The sequence below is a fragment of the Strigops habroptila genome, chromosome 1 (assembly GCF_004027225.2).
Source record: "Strigops habroptila isolate Jane chromosome 1, bStrHab1.2.pri, whole genome shotgun sequence".
Classification (NCBI taxonomy): domain Eukaryota; kingdom Metazoa; phylum Chordata; class Aves; order Psittaciformes; family Psittacidae; genus Strigops; species Strigops habroptila.
Genome location: NC_044277.2, coordinates 113,710,349 through 113,729,483, shown reverse-complemented (window position 1 = coordinate 113,729,483; position 19,135 = coordinate 113,710,349). Strand labels below are relative to the sequence as shown.

The 19,135-nt window shown below is 38.9% G+C and overlaps 1 protein-coding gene across 7 annotated transcripts in view; it reads left to right on the top strand.

The window, feature by feature from the left end:
* Nucleotides 1–16,529, top strand: part of WAC (WW domain containing adaptor with coiled-coil) — a 59,862-nt gene extending 43,333 nt beyond the window's left edge. For 6 of the 7 annotated variants that reach the window (XM_030504897.1, XM_030504932.1, XM_030504905.1 and 3 more), the window contains 4 exons: nt 3,786–3,904; nt 9,782–9,968; nt 13,203–13,330; nt 15,437–16,529. In XM_030504897.1, coding sequence (XP_030360757.1) covers nt 3,786–3,904; nt 9,782–9,968; nt 13,203–13,330; nt 15,437–15,506 — 504 coding nt within the window. In that variant the 3' untranslated portion in view covers nt 15,507–16,529. The remainder of the gene's footprint in view (nt 1–3,785; nt 3,905–9,781; nt 9,969–13,202; nt 13,331–15,436) is intronic. The other variant, XM_030504887.1, reaches the window with a different exon arrangement.
* The last annotated feature ends 2,606 nt before the right edge of the window (nt 16,530–19,135 follow it).

Below are 19,135 nucleotides of genomic sequence, written 5' to 3'. Positions count from 1 at the left end.
TTTGGACCTCTCCTAGAGGTTTGCTGTTTGCATGCAATGAGAGCCTGTCTGTCTCTTCATTGCACAGATCTTTCTTTCAAGATTGAGGCACTCATATTTAAACCCAGTCTGTTAGTATAGTATGTTCCTCAGTGTATGTAGTGTCTTACCAGTGCAAGAAGCATGATTCAGGAATTTGCGATGAGAACAGTGGTCTCTAATTCCCCTCCACAGATACTCTCCCCAAGTCCCTGTTCTGCACTCCACACACACCCCAGCACCCCTCTCCGCGTAGCTCAGGCATCTTTCTTGAAATTTTCTGCTTGGAGGAAAACCTCTGATATCAGTTTGTTGTGACTGGCAGTAGTACAATGAATTGTGAAAGCCTCATGTGTGTACTAATCCTGCTAGTTTTCTTTTGTTTCTGACCTTAGAGTGCATCCTGAATCATATCCCATAACTAGGTGGCAAGGAATGAAATTATCAAATAGTTTGATCAGTAGAATCAATAGACTTGAAACAAAGATGGGAGGAATCTTACTAAGTTGTTTACTGTCAGTATCTGGAAGTTGGTCTGTTCTGGTCGCTACAACCCAGAGATCTATTTCCACTGTATAAATAAAGTTCTGATTATCATCTATATTACAATCATGGCAAAAGCTTTTATCTGTGTTTTATAAACCTAGCTGCTTTAGTATTTATCAGCTTGCTACAGATGTTTTCTTATAAATGTGCAGACAAACTTGAACCCAGTACCTTTCACTCAGTATAAAGGCTGGCATTATACCTATGAAGTAGGTGTCATGACAGTAAACTATGCCATAAGAGAAAGTGAAGGCAAGTCTTTCAGGTGGGGCCAGCCTGTCTTGGTAGGCCAACTATCACTGAATGTGTCTTCCCTCAGGTTTTCAGTCGAAGCAAAAAACTTGAGGGCTAAATACGGCTCAGAAGGGAGTTTATCTGAATTTAGTGCAGGTCGTAACTACAGCAATGCTGCCACTCCTCAAAAACCAACAAAAAAAAATATTGGTTATATTATGCTTTGTCTGATAAGAGAATTTCCACTTACATGCAGGGCTCTGTGATTGCCTTTAGTTAGTAACTTGGCATGCAGGATTTCACCTCCAACCTTTTCAAAGTAGGATATTGTATGTGTTATTGATACATATATAGAAGTTGTTCTGAAAGTGGTGACATCTGTATTTTGATGAGCATACTGTGACACCTGAAATTACTGTGTTTTAATCCATCTTTCCTTAAGATTGTACCATAATGAGCTGAGATTGCACTTCTGGTTCATTTTTGAAGCACTTACAGTGTGGTTGCAATCAAAGTGTTAACTGTAGTAAATTATTAGTTACTCATTCTAAACTATAATGTCTTTGCTTCAGAGTGCTATTAATCCTGAGGGACTATGGTGCATTATTATATATATTGGCAAGTTTTTATTCTCATCCCTCTGTCAGGAAGTTAACTCTTATTACACTAGGATATCATAAGCATAAAAGCTTTCTATTTTCTAGGTACCTCCAGTATTCACATAATCCAGTTCTGAAAGGTGGGATTGAGATGAGAATTTAGGTGGTGCTAGCTCCAGTGTGAGCATGTCTGTTTTAGTGCTGCTTTGAATATGTCAGTCAGGCTACATTATCTGGTTCTAAGAGTCTGAGGTAAATTATGCATAATCGAGATGTAGTGCTGTGCCAGGACACAATTGGTCTCAGAGCAGAAGGTCATTGATTTAAGGTGCTTCTATGCAGCAGGTGTAGACAAAGCTGAACTGGCACCAGGCAAGCAGAGCCTGGTGTCAGGTGCATGGATACTTGGGCTGGCTCTGGGAACAGCGTAGCACCATTTGCACAGCAGGAGCTGTTACTTAGGACTGCGTGAACATGCCTATAATGTTTCTAAACTGAAGCTGGTATGTCTGTGTGGAGGTGTGCTGTGTGTACATGGCAGCTCATGTATCGCAGGCTCCAGGATGCTAGGCTTCACGTTCTGCTGTTTAGCTGCACCTGTGTTGTGTGGTTAGCAACCGTTCTGGATTTCTGCACTGTAACTGTGTAGAGCATGTTAGACATGCCTGCTAGGCTCAGTGAGAAGGTAGCTTATGGAATTACTTTTATTTAGCCCTTCATATTTTTCCTTTCCTGGTACACTTACTTACGGTCTTTGAAACACTTGGAAAACAGGGAATAGTTTGGAGGTTTTGTGGATCATTTATCTCACAAATCCCAATTTTTCTTTACAATCTGGTTTTGGTTTTATTTTTACCAGCCAAGAAGCTGGTTAGTTTTCCTGTTTGGGTCTGCCAGGTGATTGTATTATCTCTGGTGGACTTTGCTTTTGAAATAGTTCCTTCTGTTTGTACAGCCTCCATAGTTACGTCTGTTCACAAGGTGGGCAAAATTCAGGCATTAATAGAGAAGTTTTTCACATCATACATTTCATAAAGATACTTTGGGTTTTGGGGGGTTGTTTTTTCATAAATCAGTTTATGAACTACTATTTTGCCCTGCCTCCCTCCTCCCCCAGCTGTATAATCCTGTTGATTTCAACACTGTAAGTGATCTTAAAATAATCTTTCTTTATCTTGCCAGAACCATGACTTTTCATGTGCTATTCAGATTTTTTTTTTGTCTTTTGGTGGTGATTTTTATAAGGTGGCTTTTCCTCTTAAGTTCAAGATTACATTAAGATTTTCTGTATATTTAAATAAGTGAAGTTATGTCTTGAGTTTACTTTAGCAGATACCGTCTGACTTGCCCTCTGTGGTTTGTTTCACAGGAGTCTTTTTCTGAAACTGAGAGAATTTCTGGAGGTTCAGATGACCACTAGTTAGTAATCTACACCAGCTTTATGTCAACAAATGCCAGGCAGGCGGCCTGATTTATGTTGTTCTTGTTACGGATCCCTAGAGCCCATTTTTCTTCCCTCCCTCTTTCTTAAATTTATTCACTCGATTTTTCCAGAGTGGGGGATAAATATTGGAGCTGTTTCCTCATTTGTGTGTACTTAAGAAGGGACAGAGGTAGGCAGATTATGGGGCAAAAAAATATCTAGAATTCCACTTATGGTAACCTAGACACTAATATATTCCGCACTTTTCATCCTGTTGTAGTTCAGGAATCACATTAAAAAGACCTATCTCACTGCTGGTGTCTTAATATCTTCAGTGTGAATGTGTCCTACAAAAAAAAAAAAAAAAAAGAAAAAGCTACTGGTGACTTTTTACTAGTCATTCATTAGTCCAGAACTGACAGAACAGTTGAAGAGTAGCAAACTAATAAATATGCTTTAGGGTTTTTTTTCCTTTTCTGATAGAGCTGTTATAATACAGTTATAACCTGATTCTGCCCTTGGCATTGTGTAATGTATTTTCAAATAGGGAACTTTTAACTTTTTAAGTGAAAATTTTTATGTGGATAATGACAGTTCTTCTGAGGTTGAAAATGAGCTTAGTGCTTACATGGAAGATGTGGTTAAAAATGAAATTGAGTTAAACTATTTTACCTAATAAGCTTGCAATATTTTGACAAGTCAGATGGATCTAAATTTGCTTCTGTTATGTCTGTTAAGGACTCTTTCTATTTTAGTAAAAAAAGCTATCTCTCACAGCTGTGAACTAGAGGGGATTTATTTAAAAAAAAAAAAGCCCTGTGTGAGGAGTATAAAAGTTCTGTCAACAGAAGACCTCGTAGCAAAAGCCCCACTGGACTTGTAACTTGTAATTTCTGTGTTTTCCTTTGGTTCTTACACTTGGTGTTTATTGTGGAGGAAATGTAATGAATTTCTGAACTTTCCAGGTTGCTACTCCAGGTGTTAAACAAGGACCAGCTTCACAGGCAGCACCTCAGCAGCCGGTAATAGCTGACAAGCAGGCAGGTCATGAGCCTGCTTCTCCACGAAGTCTTCAGCGCTCAAGGTATATTGAAATACTTTTTTTCTCTGGATCCAATGTGTGTTATATACATTGCAATTTGTGGATTCTTTGGCCTATTAAACGTACGATTTAGAGGATGCAACTAAATACCTTTGTTAACAGAGCTAATGTGGTATCTACCAGAGCTAATCTGCTGTTTGAGGACCATCATTAGAGTTCCATTCACAGAAGTAAAACAGAATTCACATTTCTGCCAGCCACTCTGGAGTCAGTTTTGCGAGTGATTCCATGTATTGTGATTTCTGAGTTTGGAGGTTTTGTTTCTTTCTAAGCAGTTATGGGATTAATGCTTTAACTCTGATTTGCTTCATGTCCTGGGTTTATGGAGATACTGTGAGGGTCAGTTTGAGTGTGTAAACAGAAGCAGGTCAGAAGTTTTTGAGTCTTTAATGTTGGCTGTCTTACACTTGATTCTAACCTTTGGCAGATGTCTGACCTACAATTCATTTTCCTCTATAGGTAGAATAAAGATGTAGAGTAGCAGCTTCAATCTCTAGTAATTATGGATGGTGGTGTTTAAATCTTTCTGAATTACAGTACAAAAATAAATTAACCAAAAATAAATTAACACTTTGCAACCAGCTAAACCTTTCTAATAAGGGCATTAGACTTTTTTATAAGGAACGGTGGGATTTTGGGAGACAGCTCTCAGTCACAGACCCTTTTGTCCTTTACTGTTCACCTTTTCCCTATAGGAAGTCTTGCTAGGGAAGATAGCCTAATTCTTGCTAACATTCACTATGCCCTGGAGTCTGTGTGAAGTGATGCTGGTGGGCATTTGGCCTGCTGATCCATACCCCACCCTCACTTCAGGCTATAGGACTTCCTACTCTGGCATAACCATTACCCACACTGAGTTCCCTTAGGGATCCACTGGCCCTCTGCAAACCGTTGCTCCACATGGCATCAGCATTTTGCTGGAGAGGGGAAGCTGAGTTTGTCCCAGCATCTGTACTGCTTAAGTAGAGGGATCATGCAGGTAGCACTGTCCCGTATTTGAGGAAGAGGTAGGGTACAAATGAAGGAGTGTGAAGGCCAGTATCAAAGATACTGTGACCATATTGTTTAGTATCCTGTATCTTTCAAATAGTTACATGTTTGTAACTGTGGTATAACCTGTGCAACTGGTATTTTATTCTGTTCAGTGTAGTGGAGTTCAGTGAAAATGGGCCAGATCAGATGTAGATTGACTTATCTGCAAAAGATTTCCTGAGTCTGGGCAGTGTTTCTGAGTTGATAGAGAACAGATTACTCCTTTCTAGGTGAAAGCAGTCAGTTGGATGAGGGACTGCTCTTGGGGCTAACTCCCTTTACTTTTTTGTAGGAATGAACAACAGCTTAGCAACCCGATCTATGGACAGGGTATCCAAATAGAGGCTTTATGAATTAAAGTTTCATTTTTCTACAGCTTATATACAGAGTTAATCACAACTAGATTTCCTTTGCCTTTACTATTATTAAAAACTTTAAGCAAATGGAGCTAAAATAAACTGTAACTTGTTTGGGAGGAAGCATTGTCTAAGAAATATGCCTGTAGCTATTGATAACTTTAAAGTTGTAAACATTTCAGTCATGTGAATTAGGAAATGAATGCTATGGAGGCATACAGTGAGTCTTTTCGTAAGAGATGATTGCAAAGACATGCCATGAATTATGGCTGCTTTAAAATGGAATTAAATGAGTGCTTCCATAATTAATACTTTCATGAGGTTGATAGTTTCTCTTTATTTCCAGAAAGGACTGGGGATATTTTTCCTTTACCTTAGAAAATACTAAACTGCTGGAGGAGAAGGTGTTTTGTTGGTTTTTGTAAGATTTTGTATTTTGTAGTAGTGTATTTCAGAGCCATCCTGGTCTCATACTCTTGTACAGATGGTGTTTGCCTCTCTGGAAGCATTCTGTTACCTGTGCCATAGTCAGGTTTTAACTTATCCAGCAGCTCAGCCGGGTGTTCGGCTTTATTGAACCATTTAAAAAAACCAGGAGTAGTTCCTATCATTGCTGCATTCATAGCTCCCCCTGCTGCTGACACAGAGGTGCTAGGATATTGTGTGACAGTGCATTTTATTCATAATTAAGATACAGCTTTATTTTTTTCTATGAAACCCACAGATATTATTTTCCTGAAATGTTTCTGATGTGTTAGAGTCATTTTTACTGATGAAGTAGGAGTCAGAGAAACCAGGTTGATAAAGAGAATGGAGGCAAGTCATAGGGGAACTTCGATCCTATTAGAATGTAAATGAGCATTGAAACTGATTCCTCAGTTCTGCTTAGTTAATATTAATTTAGGCTTTCTCTGCACCATCAGTATGCTGATCCTGTATGAATACATAGAAAGAGAATAACTTAGGTTAGAAGGGACGTGTAGTTGTGATCTAGTCCAAGTCCCAACTCAAAGTAGGATTCAAAGTTTGGATTGCTAAGGGCATTGTTCAGGTGACTTTTTTTTTTTTTTTAATATCTCTGAGTATCTTCTTCTGTTTGACTACCCTTATGGTGAAATGTTTTTTTCCTTCTGTGTAATTAAGAGTTTCCTGTGTTGCAGCTTGGGTCTCTACCTCTTGTCCTGTCACTGTGCATCTCTGAAAATAGCCTGGCTGTCTGCTCACCCCATAGGTAGTTAAAAACACTAAGAAGATCCTTCCGTGCCCTTCCCTCAGCCTTCTCTTTTCCAGGCTGAATAAACTTTTAGCTTCTCCTGATACAGCATATGCTTCAGCCCGCTCATCATCTGTGTGGTCCTCTGCTGGATTCCTTTGGTGTGGCAGTTTAATTCTTGTGTGGTTTTGGGCTCCCCGCTACGCAGTGCTCCAGGTACTGTGGATCTCAAGCTCTGAAGAGAAGAGAGAAATTGCTTTCTTCAACCACACTCTTGCTAATACAGCCCAGCATGTGCTTGGCCTGCTTTGCCATAGGGATACACCGCTAACTTACATTAACTTGTGCACCAGGATCCTCAGGTCCTTTTCTGCAAAGCTGCTTTCTACCCGCTCAGCCTATGCTGTTCCATGGGGTTATTCCACCCCAGGTGCAGGACTTTGCATTTGCCTTTTTTGAACTTGGCTTCTGTCTGCCCATTCAGGTCCTTATGAAAGCAGCCTACCCTCTAGCATATTGACTGCCTCCCACAAGTAGGTGTCACCTACAAACTCACTTGAAGGTGCACTGTGCACCCCTCTCTGGGTTTTTAATAAAGATGTTAAACAGTATTGGCCTCAGCATTAACCAGTGAAGCAGAGCACTCACTGGACACTGGCTTTTGATTGGTCTTTGTACTGTACTGACTGCAGCCTTTGAGCCCAGCAGTTCATTGAGTTTTCCACCTGTCTTGCATATGAAATACAGACTGGATAAGTGAACTGTTTGAACTCAAGGTAAACAACATTGCTACTTTCCCCTTATCCTCTGAGCCAGTCATCTCATTATAGAAGTCAGTGAGGTTGATCTGGCATAATTTCCCCTTGGTAAATCTGTGCTGGCTCTTGTTTTGCCTTTTAGTTTTTCATACAGCTGGAACCCCTTCCAGGAAGACTTGCTCCATAACTTTCCCAAAAATTAAGGTTGGCTGGCCTGTAGTTTCCCAGGTGGTTGTCCTTGTTCTTGAAGATGGCATTATTTGCTTTTTCTCCCCATCATCAGGAAACTTGCCTGCTTACCATGCTGCTTCAAGATGACGCAGTATCTGAGTTATACCGGCCAGTTCCCTGATTTCCCTTGGGTGCCTACTATCTGGTTGCATGGACATATGTCCAGTTGGCTTAACTGCTTCCTTAACTTCTTCCTCTCCTGTAGGTAATACTTTATTTACACTGATTCTGATGTGCTTGGGCATGTGGGAGGCCTGAGGGCAGCCTACACCCTAAAAACCCTGGGCAAAAAAAAGTCCCTGGCTATCCTGGCCTTTTTCATGTCCATTATTTCTAGGTCTCCTTGCCTTGAGGCGGGCAATGTACCTGTTCCTTAACCTTTGATTTGTGCTGATGCACAGCCCTTGTTGCCCTTCACATTCTTGGCTAGTTTCAACTCCAGCTTCAAAATCTAAATGTCTTTTTTTCCTAATCAGTTGAACATTTTTACAGTTAAGTGTTTGCAGTTGTAAGTGGTTCTGAAGTAGTTGAGCCAATTACCAAAGAGAACTCATAGCACAAAACCAAAATCCAAAGAATGCTTTCCTTCCCCACCCCTTACTGCCCATTACATCATATATTCCTTTTGAAACTTCTGCCTGAAATCAAGGGAAAATTACATATACAACTCTAACAAAGCTGCTTGCTAAAAGTTTTCTGCCCTTTTTTTTTTTTTTTTTAATATATTCTAAGGCTTTAAACAAGTTTGGGGGTACTGAAAGGAATGGTATTAAAGTCTTTGATGCTGCAGAGCAGTGTGCTGTACCTAATTTGTTGGCTGTTTGTTTGGAAACCTGCTGTAATACTTTGCAACTGTGAGTGATTAGGATAAATGGCTGGGCATTGGACTGTAAAGATAGTTGCATTATGCTAGGATGTTTTCAGTCCTTAAGGAGGTAGGTTAGGTGATGAATTAAGATTCCTCTCACATTTGTTTTTGGTTTGTAGTACTTTATATCACTTGCAGGCAAGTAGTAAGAAAGCTGTAAGAAATAGTCTGAAATTCTGGCCTGTGTTTAAAAAGCTGCTCCCAGTGGAAAAGTGATTGTAAACATAATCTTACAAGTAAATGCTACGTACTTGCACAGGTAGTATTACTGTTTCTCAATATATGTAGTGCCAAAGAACATCTTAACTGTGAGGTGCCATCACTATTAGGATGCTAGTGATGTTCTTCTGTCCTACTCAAGATTATTTCTTCGTTTGTCTTCCCTTACGTGGGTGGAGAGGACAGGGTATAGTTTTCATCCTGACCTGTCCTTGCTCACATGGGTACTAGTGCTGCGCCCACCCCTTCTTAGCGAAATAGAAAAAGAGAGCCCCTTTCTATGGGGGGAGGAGGGTGTGATTGGACAAATGCTGCAAAGGATGGAAGAGCAGAAAAGATCATGTGCTGAAACATCAGTTTCTAAGCTTCCTCACTGTGGGTTTATATATTCCTCCCAGCGCAAATTCCAGTTTCCTACAAGATCGTATCACCTAGATGGCACTGCTTACAAGGAGGAGACAAACCCCCACATTCTTACCCTTTGAAAGAAGTGATACACCACATAGCTCTTTCAGTGCTGGGGAAAGGTGCTGTGAAGTTTTCTATTGCTGGTAATATAGAAATTAGAGAACAGCTGTGAACTCTACATGCAGCAGAACTGTGCAGATGCAGCTCTGACAGTTTTGTCGGATGTGGTTGGATCAGCCTGGCCCTGATACCTGGGTTTCTGGACACAGGGAAAGTAAAATTAAGTATCAGTGATTTTTGCATATTTTGTGGGAATTTCTGTAGCTTATTGGGCTTAATGATAGCTGTTCAGGTTGTATATCGTAGCTTTATTGAGAGAAGTGATAAAGTGAAACAAAAAAACCCTACTTTACCTAGAGAGTTTGCCATCCAAGTGTAAGTTGAAGGATGAGTATTTGCAAGTTGGGAGTACAAGAGTTCTTGTGGATTAGTCAGTCATACAAAGAGATGGGATTCTTAAGAAGGCCCCTCCCATACAAGCAAACAACCCGTTATATTGTAGCACTCAAACAGTTCCCGTGCAAGTAGGTTGTTTGTGGAAGACCAGCACAGGTTTGGGCTACCAGAAGTATTTACTTGTGGTTTAAATGCTTTATGTGTTTTTGTGGCTGGAAGCAATGAATTTTAAGTGTTTATATCCTTATAGGTGTTTATATCTTTATAGGTTTACGTACATATTTTTAATGCTCACTTTTTTTTTTCTAATTCTCCTAGTAGTCAGAGAAGCCCATCACCAGGTCCAAATCATACCTCTAGCACTAGTGCATCAAATTCAACACCTGCACCGCAGAATACATCTGTACGACCCACTTGTTCATTAACACCTACACTAGCAGCACACTTCAATGAAAACCTTATAAAGCATGTTCAAGGCTGGCCTGCAGACCATGCAGAGAAGCAGGTGAGTACACTTGTGCTTTGTTCCCTGTGATAGTACAAAATGTGTAGCTTAAAATCTGATCTACTTAGACAGGTTGGTTTTTCTAGGAATTAGGTATTTTTCTAGGAATCAGGTATTCAGAACCCCCCTGATGCTTGGCCTTAGCCAGAAAAGAGGAGAGGGGAAGAGAGATTAGGCCAGACCTGTGAGTATTACGTATTATTGCCATTTAGCAGTTGAATATTTTTAGTCTCGCTTAAAATACCAGAGCTTTTGAAATTCTCTCAGATGAATAACTATCCTCATAACTATTTTCTTACTGCCAAAGTTCTGTTTAAATTTACAAAGAACATAAATTTCAACAGAATTTTTATAATAATGATATTTCTGTTATGTGGAAAATGTTATGAATTAGGTGACAGAGTTAAACTCTTTGAGACACAGTTTGAGTCACTGAGTTGTTAGTTCTACACAGTGAAAAAGGAGCTCTGCCTTGTTTGTTGTACCCAATTTTTAAGATGATGTAGAAGGCTCAGACTGAGTTTGGGCTATTTTTACAAAATGGGAAATCCAGTAGAGTTGCCATCCATATTTTATAACTTCACTGCATGAAACCTATCCTGTTTTGGTAATACAGGGAAACTGGATGCATGTCAGCTGCTTGGAATGTATTACTCAAAGGAACCATATTGGTTATTGAGTCTAGTTCAAGTCCTTTCACAGGCAGCCCTGTGTGACACAGTCAGCGTGGGATATTAATCTTACCTAACCCAGTTTACTTTGGTCTTTTGAAGAGTGGTTGCCTGCTGGCTCAGGCCTACGCTGGAGGCTTTTGGGTAGAAACCGCAAGATGACTCCTAGAAGTGTAGTCTAGACTGATACCCTATTTGGACTCTGGGGTTCTTGTTTTGTTTCTTTTCATTAATTTTTAAATCTAATTTTAAGGCATTACCACCTGTACCAAGTCAAATGACTGAGCTATTGCTGTGGAATGTGTGTTTAAGGAAATGGTGCAGCATAGCCGCTTCTCTCTATGGCTTTGACCCATAGTTTTGATAGTGTTATTTTCACTGTGTACTGAATTGGCATATATTTTAATGCAGAAAATACAGATTTTTACTGTTGATAGCATATATTTTTGTCCTGTTATCAGTGATAAAGAGATTTTTTTTAAAACCAGCTGACACTAGGTGGTTGTGTACTCAGTTGGATACTTTTACCTTTGTGCCATGCGTTACATGCTGTATTGTCCTGTTTGCTCTTTCACATGATTTCACGTGACAGTGTTGTTTATAGTTTTGAATAGTAACAGTTAAGGGACTTAAGTCAGGTATTTGCTATAAAAGAAAAAGTGAATGAAACTGTAAGAGCAATACATAGTGAAGAAGGTAAGCTAGGTTGAAAGCAAAGAGGCTAAACTGCAGTGCCGTGGTTTCTCCAGATTTCTAACCAGATGCAGAGCTTAAATTGGAATTAGAGCATAAAAGCACATGCCAGAATAAACTGAAAAATAAGTAAGTAAGGTGAGCTGGGACAGGTATGTGTTAGAGCAGTCCGACTTGAAATGTGCTGTGCAGTACTTAGTAGCCGAAACAATTCTTCGGCCACTAGCAGTTATCTCTCAGAATCTTAGTAGTTAATATGGAAAACTGGAAAACAATCCAGTAATGTGGTTAATTAGAAAAGAATCAACGTAACTATCTTATCTTTAAGGGATGTGAGAAACGGAATTGTAGGTAGTGTAGGGAGGAAATGCAAAATGATGCCCTACTGGAGACCAAGGTATTCCTGGATGTCAGCACACTTCAGGAAAGGAAACTTTTAATGTAGGGAATTAGAACACAACGTGCTTCTTGGAACTGGACAAATGCCAGAGTTGATGAAAACCTGGACTAAATACCATTATTTTTGGGGGGGAAAGATCAAGTGTACATGTACTTCAGCAGATGTTGTGGATTAACCACAGCAGGCAGCTAAGTAGCTGCTCGCTCACTGTCCCCCAGGAGGATGGGGGAGAGAACTGGAAGGGTGAAAGTGAAAAAACTCATGGGTTGAGTAAAAGGCAGCTTAATAAGTAAAGGGCGAGGTGGGGAGTGATGCAAAAGTAGTTGCTTACCTCCAGCCAGTCCCTGAACAGTGGCAACCCCTGGAAAACTGCCCCTCAGTTTTATTGCTGAGAATGACATTCTATGGTAGGGAATATTGCTTTGGTCAGTTGAGGTCAGCTGTCCCAGTCTTGTTCTTTCCCTGCCTTTTGTCCACCCACAACCTGTTTCCTGGGGGAGAGGCAGAGAAAGAAAGGGAGAGACCCTTGATGCTGTGTAAGCACTGCTCAGAAATAGCTAAAATATCGGAGTGTTATCAACACTGTTTTGGTTACAAATCCGAAACATAGCACCGTATGGACTGCTATGAAGAAAATTAACTCCATCCCAGCCAGACCCAGTACAGCAGAGAATAACATTGCTAAACAGTAAGACTATAGGGAAGGCTTTTTTTCAAACAATTTGATTCTATAATTGTATGTTTTGTTTTGATTTTTTCCTTTGGTGTGCCACTTGCAAGAAATCCACTTTCCTTATTGCAGTGTGATACACAGGACCTCGGGGTAATTATACTAGTCCCCTTAGTGCTGTTGAGGAGTTCTCTGGAGTCATTTATCCAGTTCAGTGACAAGACTTTAAGAAATGCACAAGTTTTGGATAGGTCATACCTTCTAAACTTACATTTCTGCTTGTCTCCACCTGACTAAGTGGGGATATTAAAATAATGGAAGAGAATCTGAAGAGGGTTGCAAAGTTGTGGGGTTTTTCCTGTATAAGGTAGCTGGAAAGAAGATGGCATTCAATTGGGGGTTTTGTCACTAAGGCTTAATTTGGATGGGAAATTTAAGTCTGCCATTGAAATAGTGGATGGATACTTAAATACTTGAACAAGTTACTCTGGAAACTTGGAGCCCTGTCATGTACTATCTTTCAAGATGGTTCGGTAAATGTTTGCTAGGATCAAGAAAATCTAAACCATCCCTGCTTGTAGCATGGGTCTGGGTTAGACATTCTCTTGGCAGCCAGTTTTGTTCATTTCTGATTCTAAACGGGCTTTTGTAGAGAATTTAAGGTACTTCTGATTTAATACTCCCTTTTGAAGTTAGAGTTCTTTGTTCTTTCAAGACACTCATCCAGCAGTTCTCTGGCTACAGCCACTTGTTTCCAATGCATGATTCAAAATCCTAACCTTTATTTGTAACCATTGCAGGCATCAAGATTACGTGAGGAAGCCCATAACATGGGAAGTGTCCATATGTCAGAAATTTGTACTGAATTAAAGAATTTAAGGTCTTTAGTTCGAGTATGTGAAATTCAAGCAACTTTGCGTGAGCAAAGGTAAGTGTGTGCTCTGTGTTTGTTTTAAAAAATGGTAACTTTCAGGGTGGTATTAGATTCCCATTCTGGCATTGTTTTGCATGAGCTATATTTGCTGATGACTTTGTAAGTATGTTAATACTTGCCAGGTGTGCAAGCTGTCTTCCCTTTGTACATTTTACCTGTTTCTGACACAGATACCTCTTAGTTTTCAATGAATAGAACCAGATACACATCTTCTGTATGTATTTTCACTTAGTAAAGTAGTACCTTCCCAGATACATTAGTGTATTATGAAAAATGGAATAACTCCTCCTAGTTCAGCTTACTTGTAAAATATCTGTCCATACATGATGCATAGATCACGTAGGTACACATCTGCATGGTTTGTACTGGTCTTAAACACTACAGTTTGTATGAGGTATTTGGTAGGTCTGAAGCCAGAGCAAGTATGAACAGATGTGGTGCATATCACAAACTGAGGGAGAATTAATGTTTTTACTTAGGAGTCATCTGAGAAGATCTTTTGGTTCTTTAGTGAGACATTGATTATAGCTAAGTAGACTTCTGCTTCTTAAGTCATTAATAACAGGCCTTCTGTGTAACAGTGAAGCAATACACAGATGTGGTGTTGAAGACTGTTGTGCAAGGTTGAAACGTTTAGACTCACAATATATGCTGAAACTTCTCACTAGTTGTCATGATCCTAAATCCATTTTCATATTCAATTTCCCTTTCGAATGATGTTATCCCACCTATTAAGTCACACTACAGTTTGAATACAGTGAATGTGATATACTCTTTTAAGCTGTTTTAGTAGCGATGCATGCTGCTTAAATAGCTAGCTTTATCCTAGAAGTTCTTGCTTTTTGGCAGTTACTAAAACAATCCTTTAGTCAGAAGCAGGCTATAATATATTTGTAAATCTTTTCTAATAAAGAACCAAAAATATCCCTTCTTTCTGAAATTTTATTCATAACTTCATTATATAAATTAAAATTCCTGTAGTGTATTTAATGAACTGCTTGGTTTCCTACAGGTTTTCTTTTCTAAGGTTTCATTTCTGTCTCTGGGTGCACATTTGAGCTGAAATAACTTGTCAAATATCATTGTTCAGGTCACTAAATAGCACCTTGCTTCTTGTATACTGTGTATCCTTAAGCTATCAATGGACAATGGATATCAATGGATATTATGACTTTGAGTCTATGATAACATGTATCTTTTATTTTTGCTGCAATCCCAAAGATGTGGAATACATGGCATAAGTAACAAGTTGGTGGGGGGAGGCTTTTGCAAAGGATGGGATTATCAAAGCTGATAGTAGATGCTTTTTCTGCATCAATTGAAGTTGCTTCAGATGTCATAGAGTATTTATATGAAACTTCAGCTTTCCTTGAATATTTTCTTAATTCCACATGCTTGCATTACACTTCAGCATCATGAAAAGGTGTTTGAAAATATTCATTGAAAATTATGGGAAATAGTTACGTAAACAAAACACTCATTGATCACAGTAATTGTTTATGTCAGTAGAAGGAGGAAAGATGCATAAGGGAATTTCTAAGCCAGGTGTAGTTACAACTTCTTTTCTTGCCTTTTTATGATTGGGTATTTTGAGATTGAAGCTTACCATGACTAAAGACTACCACTAGCCACAGAGACAAATACTAGGAAAAGAAAAGTGTTGCACCTAAAAGAAAACTTACTTCTTTAAAAAAGATTTATGAGTGCCTTGGGTTCTTGTACAGTCTGGAAAACTGTATGACACAGGCACAGTACCATACTTCAGAATATTCAGTTACTCAGTGTATTCTTGCAGTGTTCTGCTTTTTCTGGGAGTTAAATTCAAATGAAGAGCAGGCTTAAACATAACTGTGTATCAGTCATGATGAAATATAGCAACTTAATTTTCTGAACTAAGGTATCAAACACAGCAGGTCTGTGCATCTGCATACAGTGCTTGTAGGTGATTGAACAGATTTGGGAATTTAAAAATATCTGAATTTTATTAATAGAACTAAGGAGCATGGTATCATTCACTGAAATTATAGAACTATGTATGTAGATACTTAATATCTGTATAATGGACATGTTTATACTAATTTATTTCTTTTTTTCTTGCAGGATACTATTTTTGAGGCAACAAATTAAAGAACTTGAAAAGCTAAAGAACCAGAATTCCTTCATGGTGTGAAAAGTTGTAAACAATTGCACATGGTTTTGAGTACAGGAACTATTAAACTGTTGCCCAGTCTTAACACTTTTGAGCTGCATTTGAGTAGACTTTGGACCGTTGAGCTGGGCGGAAAAAAGTTGACATGGGGAAGGGGACAGGAGGGAGTCAAATTCAGGGGAAAGATACAAGGATGATTTGTAAAACCCTTGAAATGTAGATTTCTTGTAGATGTATTCTTCACGTTGTAAATATGTTTTGTAGAGTGAAGCCATGGGAAGCCATGTGTATCAGAGCTTAGACATCCAAAACTAATCAATGCTGAGGTGGCTAAATACCTAGCCTTTTACATGTAAACCTGTCTGCAAAATTAGCTTTCCTTTTTTTTTTTTTTTTCTTTTTTCTTCCCCCCCCCCCCGGGTTTTTTTTTTTTTTATTTTTTTCTCTATTTTTTTTTTTTTTTTTTTTTTTTTTAGTTAATTTATCGTTCAGAAATTTTGCATTTCCTAAAATTCAATGCAAGCGCCAGGCGATCTGTGTCTAAGGCTGCAACAACTTGGGTAATGTACAAAATATCATGAAACAACTGTTTCCACACTTGCACCGAACCGAGAGCAGTGCTTCTCCATTTCTGTTTTACAGAGAAATGTTTTTCATTTTCTGTGTTCCATTTCCCTGTGAAATCCTAAATCTGATTTTATCAGTTTTTTAATGCTTCTAATTTTCTCTTTTCTTAAGGCACTGTTGCTATGGCACTTTTTCTATAATCTTTTCATTCCTGTGTACAGTAGCTTAAAATTGCAGTGATTGAGCATAACCCACTTGTTTGTATAAATTATTGAAACGTATTTCCATTTGCACCCTGTAAGAATGGACTTATAGTACTGCTGGGCATGTGTGCTGAAAGTACATTACTTGCTCAAATATAAGGAAATAGCCCAATGAACATGTTAACATGGTTGTGGGAGGGGAAAGAGGAAAAAAAAAAAAAGCTAGTCAGATGTGAATTGTATCTGTTGTAATAAACATGTTAAAACAAAGAAACACTGGTTTTCATTTCCTTTGGTCAACACACATTAAAATTTGATCTGTTTGGGGATTCTTTATTAGAACTGTTCTTGTTGAACATTTTTGTACTTAAATAATTCCTCAAGGAAGGTTTTGTTTAAAACTTGTAAACAGGAAAATGTGTATAAAATATTTAATGAAATATAAAATTCAACAAGAATGATTTAAGACACCTCCCCAACAGTTGTCATATGTTAACTCCTGGTTTACCTGTCTTGATATTATGACATTTCATTTCGAAGGATGTTTGTGTTGTAGCTAACTGTTTAAGTCTGGTGCTGACTGCTGTTCTTAACCATCACAAAACGCTGAATTTGTGTAATTGGAGCAACCCGCCGTTTGAAAATGGTGGCAAAGCTCGGCTTTGTATATTGTTTCCTAAAGTATATTAAAAATAAAAAAGAAACTATTGCTACTACAAAATAAACGTGACTTTTTTTCTTTGCCTGAAAATAACAAAGAGTGATGGCAGTACTAGTTCAACACTTGCAGAGGTGTGTATGTTACAGTAGTCTCTTGAGAAAGATTGTAGGTGATGGCTTAAAAAAAAGAACTTGATGACAAAGGTGTTGACATGTGATACTACATGTTCTTTTCCTACACCATACTGCCTTTCAGCACCAGAAATGTTACTTTATTTTTTTTTTTATTTTGCCTTGTCTTGTGTTCAGTGGGTTCGAACTGATCAGTAGAAGCTGAATGCTCTGTCCTAACAAGACATCGCAAACGGAGCAAGTTGAAATACCTTAACTAACAACAAATGAAAAATCAGGATAGATTAACTTGTCATTGTTCCTCTGATTTGAACCCAGGATGGGCTGTTGTGTTTCATATCATGCAAATGTTTGGTTTTGTTCAGAAAATGTGAATAGAGTTTTGAATGAATTAATTTTAACAGCCATTGTTTCTGCATTTTTTAGAGACCCAAGGTCAACTGACAGAAGGCTTCCTGAGACTCTCATGTTTGCCTAATGTCCTATTTCTTGTAATGCTCGTTGTCTTGAGGTTGCTCAAGCATAGGGAAATAGTATTTGAAATGGATGGATGGGCAGGTGACCTGTCACCAGTGGTTGTCCTTAGTTCTGGTATTTTGCTGTCTAGGTACTTGCAGAGACAGAGGTTGCTTCTGTCTTAATAGATAGGCTTGGTCTATTTTCCACAGGCTTCTTTTGTTTCCTTTTGATTGATCTGTTGCCCTCTGTAACTCCCTGTATCAATGAGCTTCACAAGTTAATTTTGTTCTGTAGAAACTTACTTTGGGTTATTTTTTTAAACCTCTGGTTTGAATTAATTTCCTTATGTGCTTATCTGCTGCCTGTTATCTTATTATTCATTGTTTTACAGAAGAGTCATTATTCCAGCCTAAAGAGTACTAGTCTGTTTTATCGTATGAAAGGTATCATTATCTGTGAATGGTCGTAGATAATTTGGGAGTAATAAGGGATTAACATGCTGCTTTAATCCCTTAAAAATACATGCGTACATATACATCACACAGAAACACAGTCTCTCTTCAGGTGACATCTTCTCTAACTAATGCAATAAAGGTGGCTACTTTGTCAGCATCAACTGAAAGCTTGTTGGCTTCTGTATCTGCTCACTCCTCCTCCATCCTCCATCCTTCCAAAGCCTGGAGCTGCTGCTAGCTGAGGAGGAACAGCTTGCCAGACTTTAACTAGCATTAAACAAGTTGGGGAACAGGATTGCAGGCACTGCTTTGAAGCAGACCCTATCCAAATGGCAGGGTCTGGGTTAACATCCTTCAAAATGGCTTCACTAGCATACAAATGCAATTTTGTCCTTACTGTGTGACCTGGAGACCTTAAATGACACGGAAAGAGACTCTGGATGTTGCTTGGGGGGGAAACTCAGATTTTTCTTCTTCCTATCAAATCTGCATGAAGATGGACAACAAAGAAACAGACAGGTGCACTGGGACCTGTTCGTAGATGACCATCTTAGTATCCATCCTGAAACTGATGCTGTCCTTTCAAATGGAGCTGGCATGGTTTAATGGAAGGGGCTTCATTGGGCCATTCCACACCTGCAAGTCAAATCAAGTGAATTTTCCTGGGGGCAAATCTTGTTTTCGTCCTAGGCAGGGGTTCAAAAATTGTTTATTAGAGTTGTGGGATGTTTTCTGTATTGGTTACTTGACACAAGTGGTCTTGTTTCTTTGTCTAGCCTAGCTTCTTAGGCAGTCGTTTTCTTCTGCAGTTAGTCAACCAAAAGCTTGCATTTGCAACTGAGATCCATATATATGTTGACTTCTTTTGCAAAGATAATTGTTTTCAGTTGTGATACAGTTCTGGATTCCAGTTACATATTGCTCTTTTCAGATGTCTGTTCCTCTGTTTTCTCTCTCTCGTCTCCTACAAGAGGCGTTTGGAAAGATTCAGTCTTTCATAGCTGTAGGTGCCAGCTCTATTCTAACCTTCCTGGATGTCTGTGTTGCTGCTGCTGTACTGATTCAGCTGGAATTGTTCTAGAAGATGCTCTTTGTTACGGATGTCTGTATTTCCCAGCCATCTCTATTTGTTTGGAGGCCCTATCTGAGGGAAAGGACTGATGGAGACTTCCTA